The sequence below is a fragment of the Rattus norvegicus genome, chromosome 10 (assembly GCF_021556685.1).
Source record: "Rattus norvegicus strain SHRSP/BbbUtx chromosome 10, alternate assembly SHRSP_T2T, whole genome shotgun sequence".
In the NCBI taxonomy this organism is placed as follows: domain Eukaryota; kingdom Metazoa; phylum Chordata; class Mammalia; order Rodentia; family Muridae; genus Rattus; species Rattus norvegicus.
The window spans coordinates 65,964,367-65,982,925 of NC_141543.1; the positions used below are offsets into that span (position 1 = coordinate 65,964,367).

Consider the following 18,559-nt stretch of genomic DNA (forward strand, 5'->3'; position numbering starts at 1 on the left):
TTAGGGCACTGGTTTCTCAGGGGACCTTCTTTTTCTCCTCCCCAGAGGGTTTTGAATCACATTAGAGGCTTTTAATTTTTTTTTTTTTTTTTAAAGATTTAATATATATGAGTGCAATGTAGCTGTCTTCAGATTCACCAAAAGAGGGCATCAGATCCCATTACAGATGGTAGTGAGCCACCATGTGGTTGCTGGGAATTGAACTTGGGATCTCTGGAAGAGCAGTCAGTGCTCTTAACTGCTGAGCCGTCTCTCCAGCCCTAGAGACTCTTTCCTAATAGCACGTACTTACTAGACTTAAACTTCTACTCAAGGCTGTCGCTTGCAAATAGCTGGTGAGGAATAACCAGGGACAAATAGGTCTAGTTTTCTCTAGGAATTCCAAGTTTAGCCAATGTTCCCCATGTAAGTGGCTCATGGGGTGCACACGTGGTAGTGTTGAAGTTCATTCTGCACGGTGGGAGGTAGCACTCCACTTGTTGGAAATCATAACTGCTCTGATTCTTGGGATCTTTACTTCAACATGAGCACTTCTTTCTGTCCCACCTAATGCAGCTCTACTTGAACCCTCTCCTCCCCTCCCTTCTTCCTGGTAGAGCCAGGGCCTAGAGACCACGCACATGGACCTTCACCTTTATAGGGCTACCCAGGAGTACGAGTTATCCTTTTCCCCAGCTTGAGGTTGACTCACAGAGACAGCCTATGATTGCCAGTGGGTCTGAGTACTGATTTGCAGATCCACCAACCATTTACAGAAAAGCAAAGACTACTGATAGGCCAAAGCCAATGGGGTTTATAGCAGTCCATCTGTTCAATCTCTTTTTGTCACAGAAGCAATCCCTAAAAGACGAGAGCAAGGCACAAAGACTAACTTCCCACCCCAGCCTTGTTACAAAGGGATCTAAAATCAGTAAATGGGACTTTGGGGTATAATTCCAGTCTATCCTTCTGTGAAACTTTAAAATATTTAGTGTGTACAACACTGCATGTGTTGGCAGCCAATGCCTTTCCTGTTGAGCCATCTTGCTGTCTTTTGGTGGAAGTCTTAAGACCTGAAGAAGCCAGAGGCCTTTTTAAGTGGAGTTTTTAAGTGGAGTTTGAGGGAAGGGTATACCTGGGAAGACTCTGCCTTGGTCATCTTTTTGTTTTGTACAAACAAAAGCTACAAAAAGTGTTTCTGTGTAGCTCTGGCTGTCCTGGAACTCCATCTGTAGACTAAGGTGGCCTCAAACTCAAGAGATCTGCCTCCTATCTCTGCCTCCAGAGTGCTAGGATTAAAGACATATGCCACTGCCACCTGGTAGTTTTTTTAAATAAGGTTTCTCTATGGAGACCCGACTGTCCTCTGCCTGTATGTAGCACCACAGCCATTGGTCACTGACTTTTTTTTTTTTTTTTTTTCCGGGGCTGGGGACCGAACCCAGGACCTTACGCTTCCTAGGTAAGCGCTCTACCACTGAGCTAAATCCCCAGCCCCAAGGTCACTGACTTTTAATTCTCTTATTTTTGTTTGTTTTATTTATGCTGTCTTCAGACACACCAGAAGAGGTACAGATGGTTGTGAGCCACCATGTGGTTGCTGGGAATTGAACTCAGGACCTCTGGAAGAGCAGTCAGTGCTCTTGACCACTGAGCCATCTCTCCAGCCCGGTCACTGACTTTTAAGTACATGTCATGTGCATCCCCGAGACCTGGAGTTAGATCCTCTGGAACTAAGCACTTTAGATGTTTGTGAGTTACAATGTGGACACTGGGAACTGAGCCTGGGTCCTCTGAAAAAGCAGCCTGTGTTAACCAAAGAACCATTTCTCTAATCTATGCCTTGAAACACTTGTGTGTCAAGGAACATATATTATTCCAAGAAGGATGTGGGGTATCTGGCCAACTCTTAACCCTTGCTCAGTGACCAAGCTCCCTAGAGGATATTGTGGCTTAGGACTGGATAGGCACCTTGTGACATCTTAGAAAAAAACTGTCTTTCAGAGGCAGAAATCAAAGCATGCCTGTGTGTGGCAAGACTGGGCACTGGGCAGGAGAAGAAAAATGACAAGAGGTTAAGCCGGGTGGGCTCCTTAAGCTTAGACTTTCTCAACACATCAACTGTTAGGAAAAGGCAGCTTACTCTGGGCTGTCCTTGGCCTCTATCCATCCTACAGTACTACCAAAGCCCTCAGGCTCAGAGTTAAGACGGACGGAACAGCTATGGAAGAGAAAGCAAAGACCGAAGTCAGGGACCAAAAGGAAGCCAACTCCCAATTCTCAGGAATCAGGATGGAGGAAACCTAAAAGCGGATGGGCCCCAGCAGAGCCTTGCCAAGTGTTCTCTCCCCAAACTCCTCAAATGTAAAACTTTCTGACTCAGTCACCAAGGTATCTGGCTTCCACAGAATGATGGTGAAATGGCTCAGCAGGCTGGACTTGCCAAGCCCAATGATGAGAGTTCAGAAAGACGGCATTCAGTTGAATCGCCTCCCTGCAGTTACCCTCTGACCTCCACAATAAGCCAAATTCAGATACAAAACGACTTCTACCAAAAAATGTGTTCTGGGGGGCTCACAGCTGCATGTAGTTGCTAGTTCAGTGTTGCCCTGGGGTCTGTGCAGGAGAAAGACATTCAAAATCTAAACCTTTATTGTTTGGCAATCACAGGGTGACAGCCCCTACTTGCCCACCACTGTCTTCTCACAGGCTCTGTGGTCTTGTGTGTGTCCTGAGAACTGACAGTTGTCTTTTAACTAGCCATGGTGAGGAGTGCCCCAGCAGGGCATTAGACAACCAGCTGCTAGAGAAGTGGGAACAGTGCAGAGACATTTGTCAATCCTTCATTCTGCAAACTGATCCAAGAACTTAAGGTAGGCCTGACGATGGGATGCCGCTGCAGGAATGAAATGACCACCGGAGTGGGTGAGAGTGACGGCTCCAAGGAATCGGCTAGCCAATTGCATACTCTCCTGAGAAGGGATGACTCGATCAGTATCCCCAAAAACATGAAGTGAAGGCAATGATATGGGGCTCTGCAGGATGGGTTCCTTATGGTCAAGGCCTCGGGGACAGAACCCCGACACAAGTATGATAAATCTTGGCAAGGGGAAGCGAGGATCACCTGCCTGACCCAGGGCACACACAAAAGCTGCTAATGCAGCCCCCTGGCTGAAGCCAAGAAGTCCATCAAAAGGCCCCAGCTTGTCAAGGGCCTGTGCCACCGTTTCCAGGGCCGCCTCCAGACCCCTGCACACTGTGGGCTCTTCCAGAGCAGAGAAAACGTCTGCTTCCTCTTCAGAAAACCACCAGCCTCGAGGTTGCTCCTCTGGAGAACAGGGCCCTAGAAACAGATGGGAGAAGAGCACAGAATCAGGGCTAGAGAGTAAGGTGAGAGGAAGAAGGCAGAGCTTGGGAAAGACACAGCCAGAGGCCTTGGGGGTGGGGAGGGAGGGACCTGGTATGGACTGAACACAGATAATGGAGGAAGCCTGGGAGCTCAGACTAGAGCCCTGTTTAAACTAAGTAGTCTAAGGGGTTTGGGTGTGCTAAGGGGACTAGCTTATCTCACCCGAGTCTGTCCCTGCGCCCTCGGAAGCCGCTGCCTCGGTTACCGGGTGTGGCCCGCTGAGGCACACGAGCTCTGCGTGACCCCGCAGCGCTTTTCTTAGCGCCCCAGTCTTCTCACGGAAGCCCCGTTCGCTCTGCCGGAAGCCGGCGAGGCACAGTACTCTCAGGGTCTGCCGTGCCGCCATGCTGCAGAACCGGAAGCATGTCTTCCCAAGCGGAAGTAGAACCTGCAAGGGGGTTGGCCCGTTGCCGGCAACACCCCTAAGGCGGGACTCAGAGAAGGCGGGGCACTCCGAAAACAAAACCGTGGGGCGTGGCTGCAAATACCTGCTGCTCCAGACCTCTCAGGGAGCTGGCGGTGTAGCTTTCTGGTCTGCGCAGCTGCAGCCCTCACAGGCCGGGACTGGAGAGTGGCCTCTGGACCCCTGCTGCACCTGAGGTAGCCAACCAATCCAAGTCTCTCCACTGAGAACTCCACCCGGCTCCCTTGCATTTCCCCCGGTGTCCTCAGGGCGGCGGCCGTGGATCACATCACCCCAAGGCTGCGCCTGTGGGCTGCCTCTGAGCCCTCCTTAAAGCCCGCGCTACCTTGTCGGATGCAGGCTGGCAGAGACCCCTGGGTGCTCGGTCCCGACCATGGTTCACTGTCCATGGCCCTAAGGAGCTGCCAGCGTAGAAGTCCATAGGGTAGGGTTGCTGCCAAGAAATCTCTTTCAGGGCCACAGCTGCCTAGGGAAGAAAAGACAATGATGCTAATACTTTTTTTTTTTTTTGTCCCTGCATTAGCAAATTTGACCAGGGCCTATGAAGGGTGTGTGAGGTGGAGAGACTCGCAGCTACATACACATCGAGTCAAATGTGATGGCTCATGGCTCCCAGCACTTGGGAAAGAGACCTGGGCTCTACAGAAGACCACGTCTTAAATACAAACAAAAACTACACAGCAAGATGGTGGCCCAATCTCAGAACCCACGACCCTAAATGCTGCTCAGCCACGCCGCCAGTCATCTCAAAACCCTCCCTCGACAGGAAGTACAAAGCCCACTACCCTGCAAACTTTCAAAATGTGGTTGTTACCTCGTAGGGTGTCAGCAGTGGCTTGGGAAAGGCTGAGCCCCAGTCAATGGAGAGGCGTGGACATGCCACCTGCACCCACCTAAGGAGGTAAGATGTGACATGGGTCAGTCAGTAGTGGCATACTCCTCTAATCACAGCATTCAGGAGGCAGAGGCAGGCTGATTTTTGAGTTTGAGGCCAGCCTGGTCTACAGAGTGAGATCCAGGACAGCCAGAGCTACACAGAGAAACCCTGTCTCTAAAAAGCCAAAAAACAGAGTTGCCATGGTCATGGTATCTCTTCACAGCAGTAAGATATGACATGAAAGATACCTCTCTCTCGGGTACATCAAAGAACACAACAGTGTCTCAATACACTCATTTGTCAGGATGTATTGATCCAACTATAGTGTTGGTAAGGTAACTGTATAGGATTGCCTTGTAAACCAAGGACTTGACCATAACTCCCATTAAAAAGAAAAAGTGGGGCTCGAGGGATAGCTTAGCAGTTAAGGAAGCTGGCTGCTCTTACAGAGGATTCAAGCTCAATTCCCAACACCCACAAAGTGGCTCACAACCATCTAAAGTAAAAAGCAAAAGTATGTATGAGTATGAGAGAAAATGAGTGTGTGTGTGTGTGTGTGTGTGTGTGTGTGTGTGTGTGTGTGTATGATGATGGTGATGATGATGGTGGTGGTGGTGGTGATGATGATGATGATGATTGATGGTGGTGATGATGATGGTGGTGGTGATGAGGATGAAGTACACTTGTACTCCAGCACTGAGGAGATCCAGCACAGGTAGACTGTCAGCCAGTCTACTTGTCAAGCTCCAGTGAGAGATCCTAAAAAAAATGGGTAGACACCAAAGCTCCACACAAACAACATATGCAAAAGAAAAAAAAATCCACCTTAATGAACTAAAACAACGGTCATCAGACCTTCACTCCATAAGCCATCTCCCCAGCTCTCTTACACTCATCCCACCAGACTACTATGATGGCCATAGATACTAAGATAGATATTAAGATTTCATGACAAGGCGGTTCCTAAGCCCCCTTAGCTGGTCACCATGCATAGGTAAGGTGAGGGAACTCACACGTCCACCGAAGGAAGTAGACTGAGCTTGCTGGGGAAGATCTCAGAGAGAAGCAGCCTCAGGAAAGGAAGTCCCAAGTTTCTGAGCTGAGATTCCAAGTGCTGCTGAGAGAAGCAGTTTGAGCTGAAATGGCCAAAGCTAGATACTTCAGCCTACTGGTTTCTCCAGCTTCTTTCCTGTCAGCCCCTCCACCTGATGCTGAGCCCTCTCACCTCCAGGACCTTGGGACTTCCCTGGCGGCCCAAAGTTCCCAGAATAAGGCCCCAGAACTTGGCTGAGCGTGCAGCAGCGATGGCTTCCTGACGAGTGGCCTGCATGCGCTGATGGTCATAGTATTCTCTGGATAGGACTTTGCTATATGGGTCGTACCTGGAAAAGTTGTCAGGATCACTGACAGCCCAGAGTCAGCTAAGTGCACTCTAGAGAGGAATTTGGGAAATCTGGCCTTATTAGGGAACAAGGATTATTACTGAGATCAGTAACCACAGAGATCAGCCCTGCAGCTGGGGCAGGCAAGAGCAAGGTAGTGTTTTAAGAGCTTGGGGTAGGGGCTGGAGAGATGGCTCAGTGGTTGAGAGCACTGGCTGCTCTTCCAGAGGTCCTGAGTTCAAATCCCAGCAACCACATGGTGGCTCACAACCATCTGTAATGAGATCTGATGCCCTCTTCTGGTGTGTCTGAAGACAGCTACAGTGTACTTATATATAATAAATAAATAAAATCTAAAAAAAAAAAAGAGCTTGGGGTAGTGTTTTAAGAGCTTGGGTCTAAATTCCAGATGTGCTTCAGTTAGAGCTGCCTGCCATTTAGTGATCAGGGAATGAGGGCCTCCAGGGCAGACTCTCACCCCTCCACACATGGTCAGCCCTCCCTAGCCCTTACCGGTAACTAGGTATATTAGGGTTGGCGATCATGACAGACTCCAGATGGAAGCGGCCATCTCCAAGATACCTGCAGGGTGGGAAGAGTGTGTAAGCAAGGTAATGGGATAGCAAAGGGGTGCCCTGGCTTACAGGTCCTGAAGGCTGCATTCTTCAGCCACACATGCTGTCGAGTCTATGAAAACTGACAACAGTCCCCGAGTCACCTTTTCAGGCCTCTATACCTTTGCACTATATGTACGGAGCTGGACTTAGCTGCAGCAGTCTTCCAGGGCCAAAGAAAGGCCACCTGGGTCCAAGAGCGTAATTTGAAAGCTGGGGAATAGAGGTTGTGTTTAAGATGTATATATGTTCAAGGCTGGAGAGATAGATGGATCATTGGTTAAACGCACTGGCTGCTCTTTCAGAGGATCTGAGTTCAATTCCCAGCACCTACAACAGTGATTCACAGTCACCTGTAACTCCTTTTATTTATTTATTTATTTATTTATTTATTTATTTATTTATTATATATAAGTACACTGTAGGTGTCTTCAGATACACCAGAAGAGGGCATCAGATCTCTTTACAGATGGTTGTGAGCCACCATGTGGTTGCTGGGAATTGAACTCATGACCTCTGAAAGAGCAGTCGGGTGCTCTTAACCGCTGAGCCATCTCTCCAGCCCGTAACTCCTTTTCTAGAGGATATAATGCACTCTTTAGACCTCCAAATGGACCAGGTATACATGTGGCGAACATACAAGAAGGTGAAACATACATACAATAAAGAGTGTCAGTGGTCAGCAGAGTGGTGGCATCTCACAGAGGACAGAAGGAGGATCTCTGAATCTGAGGCCAGCTTGATCTACAGATGAACTGCAGGATGACCAGAGCTACACAGGGAAACCCTGTCTAGGAAATCCAAAGATGTATATAAAGAGGTTCCAGGGTACACACTGGCTATTCTTGGCCCACAGCAGCACTGATACAGTACGGAGCTATAACCATGTCTTGTACTTTATGAGTAAGTATCTAAGACACCTACACTGTTGCCATATTACAGGAGAGAACCCAAGGACTTTAATACATTTGCTCAAGCTAGGCATAGTGGCTCACGGCTGGGGATCTCTGTGAAACTGAGACCAGCCTGGGCTATGCAGTGAGTTCCAGAACAGCAAAGGCCACAAAGTAATGTCTCAAAAAAACAAAACCCATTTGCTCAAAGCTCAAAAGCTATCTGAGACTGGATACTAGGTTCCACCACCAGGCCACACAGAATATACCCTCAGAGATACCCCAAGATAAGTCACCCATGGCAGCTGCTGCTCTCTCGCGCCAACATGCACCCTGAGGCCTCAGAAGATGGGTATTCATTATGCTGGCACCAGTACATGGGGAATGCCCCTCGGGGAGCAAGGCTGCCAGGCCTGGGCTGTGGAAGTCCTACATGTGGGCCTAAGGGCAGGATTATCCTATGTAGTTGTAGCCAGACCTGTGGGACCAGTCCCAGGGGTGGTGGCAGAGTGCCCTTCCTTCCTTGCCAGCAGCTAGGAAAGGACTTCCATCCTCAGTCCCAGCCGGAGGAGCTGTTGGCTGTGAGGCTGGCTGCATTCACACGACATTAAGCATTTCCATTACCTAAAATAATTAGGCAGCAGGAGACACACTGCTCCTGCTTGTTAGCTGTCCGGATGCTAAATTAATGGGGCTGCAGCCTGGGCGTGCCCATCCATCTTCCCCAATTACATCCTCTCCGTTTCCACCCATCCCAATTCCCCATCGGGCCCTCTGAGTCCTGTCCCCATCCTCAGCATAGCCTTCTGGATGAAGGATGGACCACTGAAGAGTACAAAAACTTCAAGTGTGGGCCACACTTGGGCCCCATCTTCCAAGGTGACTTTGAGCACACAGATTAGGAACTTCAGACTAGCCTCTTTCCCTGAAAATGTGTCTACAAACTAGTCCCATTTTCCACTTACACAACAGCTTCCACTTCCTTGGGTAGTCGAGGGGACGTGCAGCCTAAGATCTCCCCAGGGGACAAGGGCTTGCACTGTGGGACACTGATGTGATAATCAGCTTTCAGCTCCTGGGCAGCTGCCTGTATTGATAATGAAGGAAGGGAAGCTGGGAGACAGCCAGGGCCAGAGTTACAGCCTTAAGCACCAGGCCAGGAGCACCCTGGAGTAGCCTCTCCACAGTTACCTGTAAAGTTGACACAAACTGAATGGTGCTGACCAGAGCAAGCGAGCTGCCTGGGGTGAAGGTGAGGCGGACCGAGTCCAGAAGGTGGGCAGTGTCTATCCGGATATCCACAAAGACATACAGCACACGGAAGTCTTGGACTGAGGTGTCCATGGGGACTACGGGGAAGAGTTCAAAACAAGTGTTCTGAAAGGCAGGAGGAGCAAGGATCCTGGCCCAGTCCCAGTCTTAAGAGTAGCCAGTGGCTTCAGCTTGGGAGGGATTCAGGGAGAAGTGAGGGTCACATTCTCCTCTTAGCTGGGTGCCCAGCTTGTTCTCTCAGAAACAGCCTTTCAGACACCTGCCAGGTGTGCTCGCTCACACCTAATCCTAGCAGCTGAAACAGGAGGACAGCTGTTAGGTTCCAGGCTCCCTGGGCTAGAGAGTGACACTGTCTCAAAAACCAAACCAAACAAAAACATCAGACACGCACATCTGAGACAGCAGCATGATTTCCAAGGCAGCCAAATCCAAAGGCACAAGTCACCTGCAAAGCAGCAAGACCAAGGCCACCCTGGAAACCAGAGGGGACTGTGTGCTTGCAAAGCACACAGCACACTGTACGCAGCAGAGAAGATCAGCTCTCAGCCTGCCTTCCTGCCACTATTCTGTGTCCCAGCCCACCATACCTAGGCAGCTGTGGCCATAGTGCACCAGGAAGTCAACTCCCAAGGCCCTTGCAGTGAAGTCGTCCACACAGCATGCTCCGTAGGTCACATCGCCCATCACCATCACCTCAGCCTTTGTGAACCTGTAGGGATGGGGTTGGGGCACAGCACAGCAGACCCAGTGTGAGATGGGAGACAGTTCTCCCTCTGGAGGTATCTCAGGGCCCAGATCTCCTGAGTTGGCAGCTGCCAACCAAGAGTAGGAGGGTGCATCTGCCACCTCCCTCAGCCCTGGCAGCAGCTCCTCGAACAGTTGCCATGTGAGGATCTGTCTGCAGCACCCTGTCCAGCCTTAGACTGCAAGACCCCTAACCCTCAGAAGTACATGTGCATAGTAAAGACAGACCCCTGAGACTCACCATCCTGCCCAGGGCACGTAAAGATCCCCCTGACAAGCTCTGGCATTACTGTTTGTGTAGGCATGGATGTATGTGGAGGCATGGCCTCCCCCTTGCCCAGACCCCACCAGCTCCCCACCCATAGGTAAGGCCATGGGTGCCCAGGATGGGGAGGACCCATGCGCAGCTCCCCCACAGCACATGGTGCTGCCTACACTCCTCATGCAATCAGGAAGAGTGGGCTCTGGACAGCACATTGTTATGAGATCTGCTGCCAGGACTGAATCACTGGGGGGCAGGGTGGTAGAAAAGACCCTGCACCCCCAATTCACCGCTGGGACAGAACAGGAGGCTTAGCTCTCTTAGGAAGTGACCATACCTGGGCATAGATGCTGGCTCTGTAAGTGGGTGCCCCCGTTCTTCCTCTGGGGTGCAGTGGAGGAGGCTGAACTGCTGCCAGTCTGCCCCCCTCCTCCACCCCCTTCCCCAAATCAGGCTGTGCACAGAAGCAGATTATTCAGCTCCTTAGAATGCAGCCCAGGCTCTGAGTCAGCCAGAGCACTTAATTTTTTATAGATTAAAATGTATGCAAATTGGCCTGAGCCCCAGAGAGCATCCCCAAGGGGCAAGAGGGTGGGAGCAGGGAAGTGGGTCTGTGGTGGTAGGGAGGGAGAAGGGTGAGGGCAGCAGCAGGGAAGTGGGAGGTTCCCAGCATGAGATGACCTCCCCTTTCTGCATCCCCCCTCCCTGTGCTCATGCTGGTTCCAGATGGCTGAGCACTGCTCCCCCCAACCCCCAGCAATGGTTCATTGTCATGAAGAAATTAGGAGGGGGCAGAGGAACTGAATATCGCTCACCTCTGCCACCCACCTCCTCCCACCCAAACTGAGCACCCTCCTCAAGCCTCTCATCCTCCACTGGGCCCAACCCTTGGCAGACAGACCCTCACCCATTCAGAGTTTTCTTGGGCTCCTCCCAGATGCTACCATCTGCTCTGGCCTAGAAAGGGAGGTTGACTTCTTTGCCCTTGCTCAGGCTATATAGGGGAAGAAGGGAAACGGACAGACCAGGTTCTCAGCAACCTGGGAATTTTGTTTCAAGACTTTTCCTTTGTGTGGATATACATGTTTGTAGGAGGCTTGGGGCTTAGCCAGTGGTCCAGAAGAGAAAACTGATGCCAACAGGTATAGTTATGATGGGCAAAGGCTCGGCTTGCTCTCCAGCACCCAAGTCTCACCTTTCCAAGATATCCACAATGGTGCAGGCAAAGAGCAGGAGGCCTTCTGGCATTTGTAAGGCCACTGCAAGACAAAAAGAGAGAGGGGGGGGGGAGGCAGAGAGCTAGAAGAGGCTGGGACAGGACATGGCCCCACATCTGGGCAGGCACCCTTTCCAACCTCACATCTCCACCGTTTGAGGGCTCACCCTTCTTGGCCTGGGCTTGCTGGATCCTCCAGATGGTCTTGGGGATCTCAAAGTTGTAGTTAGAAGGCAGGGCATGGACAGCGGCCTGTAGCTGGGGACTGTTCAGGATCTCAGGGGGGATCTGATTGGCCAGTCGGCCCCGAGAGATGCGACCTAGAAAAACATTAAGGCCTGAGTCTGCATCTGCCCTAGACCACAGGGCAGCCAGAACCACTTAATCTGTTAACTCTAAATTGAAGGCCCAGATTCCACACACAAAGGATATCCATAAACCATGGGGGTGGGGGGTGGGGGGAGCTTCTATGCTGTGAGATTACAAGCAGTCATAAATGGGGGTATGGCTCACTCTTCAGGACTAGAGATGACACAAAACAGACCAAATAGCAAAAGGGTCCCACTGATTTGGCCCAAGTTGCTTAATCCATGCCTTTGTCCCTTTCCTCATTTAAAGGAACAATAAAGTCAGGCATGGTACGCACATCTATGATCCCAAGATGTCAAGATCAGTAAAGTCAACAAGATTTTGTTCTCCCCCCACCCCCCCCCACTTCCACCCCCCAAAAAAAATCTGGGCTGGGGAGATGGCTCAGCAGTTAAGAGCACTCACTGGCTGTTCTTCCAGAGATGCTGAGTTCGATTTGCAAAACCCACAGTGGCTCACTACCATCTGCAATGGGATCTGACACCCTCTTCTGTCCACAGGCATACATGCAAACAGAGCACTCAGAGCTTTTTTCTTTTAAAATATCTCTGAGTCTGAGGCTAACCTGTTCTACGTAGCAAGTTCCAGGCTACTCAGAGCTACACAGTGAGATCCTACCTCAAAAAAGAAAATCCCTCACAAAAATTGGAGGTGAAGAAAAGGTAAAGTGCTTGTCACACAACATGAGGACCTAAGTTCAGCTCTCCAGAACCCATGCAAAAAGCTGGTCACCACAGCAGGCCTGTAATCCCAGTGCTGAGACTTGCTGGACACCCGATCTAGCCCAATCAATGAGCTCTAGTTTAGGTGACAGACTGAATTAAAAATAAAGGTGAGGTGTGGAAGAGACAGTTCAGCTTTTACAAGCACTTGTTACTGACAGCAGCCTGCAACGCCAGCTCCATCAGGCATCTACAAACACACACACACACACACACACACACACACACACACACACACACACACACGATTTAGCTGGCTTGGGTACAATGAAGCTTAGTTGTATAGCTCAGACTACTTGCTTAGCAATCCCCAGTGGTATGTATGTGTGTGCTGTCAGTGTGAATCTGTGTGAGTGCATGCATGCATGCTCTCTCGCGCTCTCTCTCTCTCTCTCTCTCTCTCTCTCTCTCTCTGTGTGTGTGTGTGTGTGTGTGTGTAATTTTTAAATTTTGGTGGTGGTGGTGTTAATGGTGGACGTCTAGGCCACCATGTTTGAGACCCTGTCTCAAAACAGCCACAATTGGTAAGTGGGGCAGTTCAGATCTTGGAAACTTGCTGCTTTTCTTGAGGACCAGAGTTTGATTTCCAGCTCCAGAGAAGTCTGAAACTCTCTTCCAACCACTTCTAGTACACACACAAATACTAAGACAAAAGACAAACACATCTGACTTTTTAACTAAAAGGAAATATGAGTTGATTTAGTAAGTTCCCTACTTCTTAGTCCTTATGTTCAACCTAAGTAGGCCAGAAAGAACACACTTTAGTGTGCTGATGGACAGATAAGGACAAAGGGGACCTTACACCTTAGGAGTTAACACTCTAACCTGAGCAAGGATATACAAATATGCCCTAAACAGAGACTACTAAAACCAGGGGGATGGCTCAGGACCTATGCTCCAACCCTGTGCAACCTTCCACATGGAGGGAGGTAATTCACTCCACTAGTCACCCTTTGACTTCCACAGGCACTGTGACACAGACTGTAAAATAAATAAATGCTAAAATTTTTTCTAATTCATTTTTTTGTTTGTCAGGCAGTGGTGGTACACGCCTTTGATCTGTGCACTTGGGAAGCAGAGGCAGGTGGGTCTCTGGGAGTTGCAGCTCAACCTGATCTTCAGTCAGGGCTACGTAGAGTAAACCTATATCAAAAAAAAAACAAAAACAAAAACAAAAACAAAAAAACAAAAAAACTGAGGCCGTTCAGCAAGGCGTTATCCTGGACTTCCCACTCTACCCAACAATATCTCACCAGGAACCAAAAAGTTGGGAAAAGACAAATTTAATCATCCCGTACCTACAGAAACTGTATCATGTACAAGAACCTCTTGCTAGGGCCCCTATGATAGGAGGGGTCCTCCCAGACCTGTGCTTTTATCTACTATGGTAGAGGGGTGCGTTGAAGAACTCTATTACCTGGAAAGCTGGAGTCCTGACATTATTAATAGTAATACTAATACTGTTAAGCGTTGGGTCAGTTTCATGGCCTTGGACAACGAGCTTAGACAAGTCGGCTTCCCTACAGAATCTCTTCAGACAGGTCCAAATTTCTTGTGGGCTTTTGGGCACACAGAAGAGCAGTAGGCACCTCCTCCTTCCCCGCCCCTCCAGTTGAGATCTTTGGGCCAGGATAGTACTCTACACCTAGCACAAGGCTGAAATTTACTGGGCGCCGGCTAGTGCCTGGTAAAGGACACCAAGCTCCTCTTCCCATAAATAAAAACATATCCTCCGAGTCCGCTTGTAAAACGGAATGTGGTCCCTCCTTCCCTCCGGTCGGATCTGTCCTATCCCATCACTCTTCTGGGGTCTGTCTACTAGCTGGGATAGGGCGTAGTTCCGCCTTGAGGAAAGTAAACTCCCAGGAGGGACAGTTTTTGTATTTCCGAGGAAAAGACCAGTCCCTGGGTCTCCGGTGATGAGAGCTCAGAACTTATAACAGTACGACACCCTCGCGTCTCAAGGAAAAAGGAGTCATCTCCCGCCCTGTCCCTGACCTGGGGGGGTCCCACCAGAGATGCGAGGTCTGGAGGCCACAGCGTTGCAGCACCCACCTCTGCCAGGGCCGACTCGGCTTCCTGGCTCGGAAGTCTCGGGCACAACCAGCGCCGCCATCACTCAAGAGCCCACGTGGGGAACAAAAAGGCAGCGCCGGAAGAGTGCGGAGAGTGCAGACAGCACAATCGACCGCGGAGCTACCGAGCAGAGGGCGGAGATTCCAGGAGGGCGGAGACTAAAAGGAGATGAGGGCGGTGCTACAATGGGCACTGGTTGGTACAAAAGGTCTGGACTCTCAAGCCTCTCTGCGTCCCCTAGTGGTCCCCTTTGTTCCCACGCTCTTCAATAGCCTAGTTCAAAGCTGTTAGTCCCAGATGAGTGTACCTAAAGGAGTTCTGCCGGCCTCCCTGTTGTTCCCCACCTTCACTCTATTTCTTTCCTTGTAAGGTGTAGTCTGTCAGCTGACATGGGCACATTCTCTACCTCAGAGGACTCTGCTGTCCCAACAAGATGGAGCCTTAACGCCTACCAGCTTGGTGCGGATTTCTGTGTACCCATCGTGTGGAGGGTCGACATGGAGGAAGCTGGTACTCAAGGGAGAAACTGGAAACTGAAAAAGCTTTCTTGGAAGGACAGGGCAGCTTGAGGCTTCAATTCCCTAAACCTCCTGGGTCCTGACAAGCCTTTGCCCTCTCTAGTCTGTCCTTCAGGCTATAGCCTTTTTCCTGATCAGTGGACAGCACTCCTGGGACCCCAAAGAGAAGTCAGAGCAGTCAGCAAGACAGACTTGACCTTTGGAAGAACAAAGCACCTGCAGGGCTTACCTTCAGCCTTCTGCAACACGGTCACCAACACTCTGAACCCCCACTCCCATCCTCCTCTCTGCAGTGGTGAGCACAGCTGTCCCTTTAAGACAGCTCTGTGGCCTCAGGCTCCCCTGGAGGCCCTCCCTGCTTGGAAACCCCTAATTAAGGTGCAGAGAGATGTAAAAACAAGCAGCCAGGTACAGGCTTTGCCTAAGAGGCTGCTCAGAGGAGAGAGCAAGGCAGACTGGGAATGAGCAGCCAAGGAAGGGATGGAAAGGGTCAATGCCCCTTCAGTCTCTGTGACTCTTAAGACAGGCACAGCTTGACCCAGAATGTGCTCATCAGGGAATAATCATTCACCTTAAGAGTCCAGCCTATGCTTCTCCCAGCTTCTCTGGACATCCCTACCCCTCAGTGCATCCTGGAGCCCACTCTGCCACCTCTGCACACCAAAGCCTAGCCTGCCTGTGGACAGCTTCCGGTCTGGCTTTAGCTTCAAGTTCTATGGTGGAAAGATTGGCGCCAATGGCCCAGTGGCTTCTCCCCAGCAGCTGCCTCATCTCCTGGGACCTTTACCTGGTTAAAGGTCTGCCCTATTGACTCACATTGCTGTATAGCTTCTGTCACACACCAGCAGCCCTGCCCCTACTTAGGAAACTAGGTGATACAGAGGAAAACTGCAGTGCAAACCCATGATGGTGGTGTCCCTAAGACCTTGCTGAGGAACAGGACATTAGTACCTGTCAATCAGCTTGGGCTGAGGACATTTCCATCTGTCCGTGAGGGTCCCCCTTCCTGAGTTACTCAGCACTCTGAGTAATGACTGCCTGATGAGAAGTCAGGCTCAGTGGAACCCCCTCCCCCATTACACCACAACACCCACCGGCAGCCACCCCCATCCCCTGGCTGAACTCCAAGTCAGCATCCAGCCCTCCTAAATCCCAAAATAACTGCTCTCACACTCACACCGCCCAAGTTTGCCCAATATATTGGAGTTGATGGGGCAAGGGGGTCATGAGGGGGCGGCATGGGAAGGTGGAAAAAACGAATAGCAAGGCCCTCACACAGGCCCACATTTTAGTGCCGATTACTGGGTGCTGTTGAGCACATTTCTAGCCTCTCTGGGCCTTAGTTTTATGGAGTATCGCCACAGCTCTGTTCTAGAGTTGTTGGCCAGGGCTCAGGTGGTGCAGGGTCAGTGGAGTCACGAAGCTGGCAGGAACTAAGGAACTAAGGAACACTTGGTGTTCCCAACCCTAGAGGGAACCAAGCTGAGGAATGTTCTGAGTAAGATTACTTAGGATCTTCAAACATTTGTGCATTCTGTCCCTTCTAGGTGTCCTTTCCTCTCAACCTGTTGAACCCAGACTCCGAGAGCACCTTTTCTGATTCTCCCTCGAACCCAGCTCAAAGCAGGGGGCCTTAGAGTTCTGAGTGTCTGTATTCGTGCATACATGATAATGGCCTTGCTTTCGATCTTTCTATCACGCCGCCAAGTTTATTCTACGGAGAACTTAGGTCTCTGTTTAGATGGCAGCAGTCACATCAGCTCCACTCCCACTCCAACCCCCTAGTGCATCCGCATCCTGGGTCAGCTCCAGGGCAACGCCTCGCTTGTCTTCCTTCCAGACACTTCCACCATCTGAACTTTTCTCTTTCAGTCACATTAGAATATAAACCTAAGGAGGACAGGGGCCTTCTCGTTTCCATTGGCTGAATGTCCACAGAGTTTAATACACATAACTCTCAGTATGTTCACCGAGTGACCTGGCCTAGTCTTTTTCCTCTTAGGGAGTCCTTCTTATCCCAGGCCAGTAGGGGGTGCCGGCTTCCACCTAGGATCTCTACTGACTTGAACCTTCTCTGCACTTGGCCCAAAGGGCCCTAGCAGGACCGACCGGCTTTCCAGGCGGTACCTCCTCCCTAGTTGGAGAATCCTCTCATGGGCGGGGTCTGTGTGGGACTAATGGGGACCGGAGGCCTTCCAGCAGGAGATAACCCACCTGAACTCCCGTAGTTCTTTATACGATTTCAACTGGACATTCCCGAATGCTAGCTGTCCCGCACATCTACCCCCCCCCAAAAAAAAAGAACAATGTCTTGGGACTCTGGATGGGGAGACGGCTATGTTGCCGGAGCAGTTCTGGGCAGAGAAGAGCCGTCGAGCCTCCTAGGAAGGAAGGGATACGGGTCTGGGAGGAAACGAGGCAGGGGTGTTGGACTTGTCATCGGGGCTCAGGACCGGTACACGGTTCCAGCCGCTTCTCTTGATGACCTCCAGCCGCGAAGGGCAAACAGGCGGGGGCTGGGCTGCGGGGCCCCGGAGGGCGATTCCAGTGGCCCGACGACCCGCCGAGGACTGGGGCAGGTACTTGGTCGGACGCGGGCCGAGGATCGTCCCCGGGGGCAGGTGCAGCGAAAACACCTTGGAAGGCGGCGCCGCACGGCTGAGCGCCGCTGCCCTGGGAATAGGACGGCGCTCCGCACCGCGAGCTGAGAGCACTTTCATAAATTTTGTATGGGAGGCGCTCCGTGAGCGGGGGCGGGGAGCGGAGCGGGAGGGAGGGAGCTGAAGAGCGAGGGAGGGAGGGAGGAGGAAGAGAGGTGGGGGAAGCCGGGGGGAGGAAGGGAGGCGCCCCGCTCGGCGGATCGCTCGGTCCTGCAAACGCGCGCCCGGCGCTTTCCCGGAGCTGGGCTGTGCGTGCGAGCGCCCTTTTGCAGCAGCCGCTGCCCGAGGGGGCGGGGAAGAGGGGACATCGGCTAGCCGGCCAGGGGGCGGCGTCCCCCCTCAAAACCGCCTGCAAAGTGTTTGGGGCGGCAGAATCAGGCCGCCGGCTCGGTGGAGCAAGCCACTCGCCCCGGGGCTGAGAGAGCGCACGGCGTTGGTTGGCAGCGCCGCGGTTGCTAGCAGGCGCCGGTGCCCTGGGCGCCGTGCTTGGGCTCACCATGCCCCTGCGGGACCGGGCCGCCGGGCACAAGCGGATTCCCGGCTTGCCCCCGCCTCGACGCGCTCGGATTAGCTGTAGCTGGCGCCCAGGGATTTGAATCTGGACCCCAGGAGGGAGCGCGCCTAGGCCGACCTCGGAACGGCGGCCCCGCGGCCAACATGCTTCGCAAAGGTGAGTTGGAACCTCAGGGGCAAGTTGGAGTTAGATGGAACCGGGCCGAGCCACAAGCCCCGGGAGCCGTCGAACGCCAGGGAAATGGGTCCCGGAAGCAGCCCCCCGCTAGCTGACTGGCTTTTGTCACAGGCACCCGCCGTGCGCCTGCTGCTAGAGCTGAGCTCCCGTTGGTGGCCTGTTGCGAGACACGGGGTTTGTTCATGGATCGAGTGGCCAGGCCTCAGGGATCTGTCTTGAGGGCTCAGAGACCAGAATGAAAAACCTTTGGTAAAAAGGGAGCTGGCCTCCTGGGACCTTTGCTTCGCCATTATAAAGTTTTACACTTGCAGGCTCCATCCCCTGCGCGGGCATCCGCCCCTGCTTCTGCTGCTTCAGCACCGAGTACAACCCGCGCTTAGGTGCAGGCAGCGGTCAGTGACCGCGCGGCCCCGGCGCTCACTACCGTTCCTAACTCCGGAGGCGCGCCGGG

General features: G+C 51.8%; 3 protein-coding genes across 3 annotated transcripts in view; 1 reads left to right on the forward strand and 2 right to left on the reverse strand.

Moving 5' to 3' along the window:
• Positions 1-617: 617 nt before the first annotated feature.
• On the reverse strand, positions 618-3,744 carry Ovca2 (OVCA2 serine hydrolase domain containing). The gene is given in 2 exon segments (NM_001109036.1): positions 618-3,322; positions 3,551-3,744. Coding segments are annotated over 2 exon segments (684 nt in total). The 5' UTR covers positions 3,735-3,744; the 3' UTR covers positions 618-2,822.
• Dph1 (diphthamide biosynthesis 1) lies at positions 2,614-14,287 on the reverse strand. Its single transcript, NM_001105809.2, is given in 13 exon segments — positions 2,614-3,322; positions 3,877-3,983; positions 4,138-4,278; positions 4,627-4,705; positions 5,703-5,803; positions 5,915-6,071; positions 6,585-6,653; positions 8,544-8,665; positions 8,770-8,927; positions 9,438-9,559; positions 11,052-11,115; positions 11,240-11,392; positions 14,219-14,287. Coding segments are annotated over 12 exon segments (1,317 nt in total). The 5' UTR covers positions 14,280-14,287; the 3' UTR covers positions 2,614-3,322; positions 3,877-3,893.
• Positions 14,288-17,766: 3,479 nt separating this feature from the next.
• The window catches only part of Rtn4rl1 (reticulon 4 receptor-like 1), a 73,659-nt gene continuing 72,866 nt past the window's right edge, over positions 17,767-18,559 (forward strand). Inside the window, 1 exon segment of the mRNA NM_181377.3 lies at positions 17,767-18,087. Within this exon segment, the coding sequence (NP_852042.1) occupies positions 18,075-18,087 (13 nt within the window). The 5' untranslated portion in view covers positions 17,767-18,074.